Source organism: Nannospalax galili, unplaced genomic scaffold, assembly GCF_000622305.1.
Source record: "Nannospalax galili isolate Female #2095 unplaced genomic scaffold, S.galili_v1.0 scaffold2019, whole genome shotgun sequence".
In the NCBI taxonomy this organism is placed as follows: domain Eukaryota; kingdom Metazoa; phylum Chordata; class Mammalia; order Rodentia; family Spalacidae; genus Nannospalax; species Nannospalax galili.
Genome location: NW_008342625.1, coordinates 585,036 through 589,331, shown reverse-complemented (window position 1 = coordinate 589,331; position 4,296 = coordinate 585,036). Strand labels below are relative to the sequence as shown.

The 4,296-nt window shown below is 42.9% G+C and overlaps 1 protein-coding gene across 17 annotated transcripts in view; it reads left to right on the top strand.

Annotated features, from left to right (window-relative positions):
• The window catches only part of Eif4g3 (eukaryotic translation initiation factor 4 gamma 3), a 327,817-nt gene that overhangs the window by 249,291 nt on the left and 74,230 nt on the right, over positions 1–4,296 (top strand). For all 17 annotated transcript variants that reach the window (XM_029566179.1, XM_008838616.3, XM_029566184.1 and 14 more), the window contains one exon: positions 2,570–2,740. In XM_029566179.1, the coding sequence (XP_029422039.1) occupies positions 2,570–2,740 (171 nt within the window). The remainder of the gene's footprint in view (positions 1–2,569; positions 2,741–4,296) is intronic.

Below are 4,296 nucleotides of genomic sequence, written 5' to 3'. Positions count from 1 at the left end.
TCTTTTTCTTTTTTTTTTTTTTTTTTAAAAAAAAAAAAAAAAAAAAAAAAAAAAAAAAAAAAGCTTTTAAGCTGGGTGTGATCGTTTACACCTTTAGTCTCAGCACTTGGGAGGCAGATGTAGGCAGATCTCTGTGAGTTCGAGGCCACCCTGGCCTACAAAGCAACTTCCAGGCCAGATGGAGCTACAGGGAGGCCCTGTCTCAAAAAGACTTAAAAAAAAAAGACGACGATCACATTTCATGGTAGTGTTAATGTTAATGCAAAACATAGATAAACACAGATTTCACCTCCAAGTGAGTAAGAGTTTATTCTGGAGCCAAACATGAATGATCAAGGCCCAAGAACACAGTGTCACCTCAAATGCTATGTTCTAACTTGGTAACTGTTTCAGAAAGTGTTCATTGTAGTAAAACAAAGGAATGTCTTCAATCTAGGCCCTTCTCTGGTAGAACCCAGAGAGGAAGGTTCTAGCAAAGCATAAAAATCTCCGTCACAGATGCTGACGTTCTTATCCTCTGGGTGGAAGCAAGCTAGTGGTTTGTTAGCATATTCCAAAAGATTGTTACACCCTACAGTGCAAGGTCACACCTCCAGGTGGGCAATGAATGGCTTATTAAGGGGGCTAAAGGGTAATTTGGGACCTGTAAGATGCCAGCTCTCCACAGTTCTAGAAGTTTAGTCAGCCTTGTAACCTTAAACACAGGGGTAAGGTGTTTTCTCTGGAACTTGAAGCAGGTAGAGATATGCCTGACTTGGATCTCACTCTCAGTACAACTCTCAAACCATATTCGTTGATGTTTGCAGTAGCTTTTTGAAATGAACATTTTTTATAGTGTTATCTCCAAATATACATTCTATGTCTTTTTTTTTTTCCTTTTGTCTTTTTGAGACAGCGTGAGGGTGGGAATGTACACACCTATTTATGCCGTGTGAAGGCCAGAGCTGTCTCTCATGGACCCTGGAGTTAACCATTTCAGCTAGACTCCAGCAAGCCCCCAGGATCATATGCCCTTCCCACAGGCATATGCTGAGTTAAAGACACACAGTACCACCACCACGCCTGTCTTTTCCTTGGGTGTTGGGAATCTGAACTGGGTCCACATTTTGTGTAACACTTTTCTCACCCATATGTCTTCCCGGCCCATATTCCATGATTTCTCCATGATTTTCCCAGTTTCCTTTCATTTTACCCGGATGTATTTACTCTTGAAATTTTTTTCTGTCCAACTTTGGATTAAATTAAATGTCTGATGACATAATTGTTTGCTTGAACTGAATCCAAACCCTGAAAATGGTACTCACCCACACAAGCCATTCCTGGAACATCACCTGGACAATGAAAACCAGACAGTATTTGGTTTGCTGCATGTCATAACAGAACTGTTGGGCCTAGACTACTATTTAGAAGATCCTTTTATAAATAATTATTAGTGTCTGGTTCCGCTGTTGCTGCTGCTATTTTCCCAGTCTTTATAGTGTCTCTCCGTTATCACATATCTGATACCTTATCTGACCTGGGCTTTATTTATTTGTTTGTTTGCCAAAAGGTTTATGATCATTCTGTGAGTGCTGTGTCTTTAGCTCAGCACTTTTGACAGCATTGATAGGAATTCTAACTGTGGACCTGATGCCCATTTGGTACCATTTCTAATTGTGACAGTTAAAGTAAGGAATGGTTCTGAGAGGGTCGTATGGAAAGGGCCCCTCAGTTTAGGCCTAAGACCATGTCTGTCTCAGGTGCTGTCTTTTCATATCAAGCATGGCACTTTAGACTTTCTTCTCAGGAACTCTGCAAGAGCCACCAGTGCCCTCAACTACTGAGCCATCTCTCCAGTGCCCCCACTCCCATCCCTTTAATTTTTATTTTTGAGACTCCCTCCTCTTAGCTCAGGCTGGCCTAGAGCTCATTACCTGACCTAGCCCATGCTGACAATTCTTTCTGTGTCCCTTGTGCTGTAATTGCACAGGTTAAGCTGGTTTGTACCGGATGATGACTCCCTGTGAACTTTTGTTATGAAGGACAGAAGCAGTCATTATTGTAGCCCTCATACAGTGTTCACTGCTTGTCAGATATAACACCTAGGGATAGGCTTTCTTGTTAGGAACAGTTGTGGCTTGGAGGGGCATGTTTTCATTTTTATCTTATGTGTATGAGTGCTCGGCTGCATGTATGTATGTTCACCAGGGGCCTGTGGAAGCCAGAAGAGGGCATCAGATCTTTGGAACTGGAGTTACAGGTTGTTGTTAGCTGCTATGTGGGTGTTGGGAACCAAACCCAGGTCCTCTGGAAGAGCAGCCAGTGCTGTTAACCACTGAGCTGTCTTTCTAGCCTCATAAGCAGTAATTTTTTTCAAGCATCATTTTTTTTTTATCCCTTTCCCTTTTAGAGGGATAGACCACTCCATTCGTGGTATTCTAGAGTTACTGTCTTCCTTCCTCCCTTGAACACCTAATACCCAGTCTTTGTATCTAGAAGTGTTGGTATGATCTCCAGGCTTGGTTTGAATAGTCCTGAGGGACACAGTCAGTTGTAAGTACTCTGAATTGGTGTAATATTCTTGTCCTAGTTGTTGAACGTTGGATCACGGAGGTCTCAACCTAGCCAGAGAAGGGAGCCCAGAAAGATCATCACCGTTTCCGTAAAAGAAGATGTGCACTTAAAAAAGGCAGAAAACGCCTGGAAGCCCAGCCAGAAACGAGATAGCCAAGCTGATGATCCCGAAAACATTAAAACCCAGGTAAGAGCAGCCATATACCTTGTTGTTCTGGAACTGTAACAATAGGTTAATTCCTCCATAAATTACATGGACAGGTTCCAGTTGGAGACTTTTTGTCCTTTTAGCTAATGGTGTTATTCTGAAGGCCGTGATGAGTGACAAGCTTCTGTTTTCTCTGCGCTTTGGTAGCGTGCTTGCCTAGCATGGGCAGGACTGTAGTTTGATCCTAATACTGCAAAGCAAGGAACTGCTCTCTGTCCTTTCCCAAAGCACGCTCCATGTCTAGAAGTTCATTCAGGACTTACCACTCTGCCTTAATACTCTCTTTTTTCTAGGTTGTTTTTTGTTTTTTGTTTTTCCTTTCAAGTTTTAAGAAAGTTTTAATTATTTGCACATATAATGGGCTTCATTATGATATTTTTATATGTAGATAATGCATTTTGGGGGGGTGGACAGATGGCTCAGCGGTTAAGAACACTGACTGTTCTTGCAGAAGACCCAGATTTGAATCCCAGCACCCACATGGCAGCTAACAACTGTCCGTAACTCCAGTTCCACGGGGTCCAGTAGCCTCTTCTGTCCTCTGTGGGCATTGCATGTCACGGGTGCACTTAACTACATACAGGCATAACACTCATACACATAAAATAAAAAAAATTTTTTTTTAATTAAAAAAGAGCCAGGCGTGGTGGTGCACGCCTTTAATCCCAGCACTTGGGAGGACTGACTCTCTAGAATGGACTTCCCACCTCCCCTGAGGGCCCACTGCAGTCTTGACTCCACGCATGGCTCTGTTGATGTTGGACCTCTCTCACTCCTAGGCAACAAGAGATTTTCCATCACTTTTCTGTTACTCTTCTATATCCCCAATGTACCTTCACCTGTGCCCTACAGAAAATGTAAATCACCTAACTGAACTTCTAGAGATTAAAAGTGCTTTATTCCCACCACTCAGGAGACAGAGGCAGGTGGATCTCTGTGAGTTCAAGGCCAGTCTGGTCTACATATTCCAGGACAGCTGGGGCTCCAGGGAGACCCTGCTTCAAAAAGACAAACAAATAAAAGGAAGACCCCTTCCTTTTCCAGCTGGCCCTTCTACTCCGTGTCCAAGTGTGAAGCAGTGACTACTCACTTCTCCTTAGAGTGTTTCTTTACATCCTCATCATGTTTCTTCACCTGTGTGTATCTCACTGTGCAGTGCTGTAACTTTCTTGTCAGACATGAATTTCTAAGAAGCTAGAATTCAGAGACCTATTTTTGAGACACCTCTGGGTCTCTTTCTTGTACGCATGTCCCTGCTGCTCCTGACTCACCTACCCTACCTGACTACTCACTTCTCCTTAGAGTGTTTCTTTACATCCTCATCATGTTTCTTCACCTGTGTGTATCTCACTGTGCAGTGCTGTAACTTTCTTGTCAGACATGAATTTCTAAGAAGCTAGAATTCAGAGACCTATTTTTGAGACACCTCTGGGTCTCTTTCTTGTACGCATGTCCCTGCTGCTCCTGACTCACCTACCCTACCTGACTACTGAGTTCCCCATTTCTCTGCATGTGAACTTTAAAAAATTATGTTT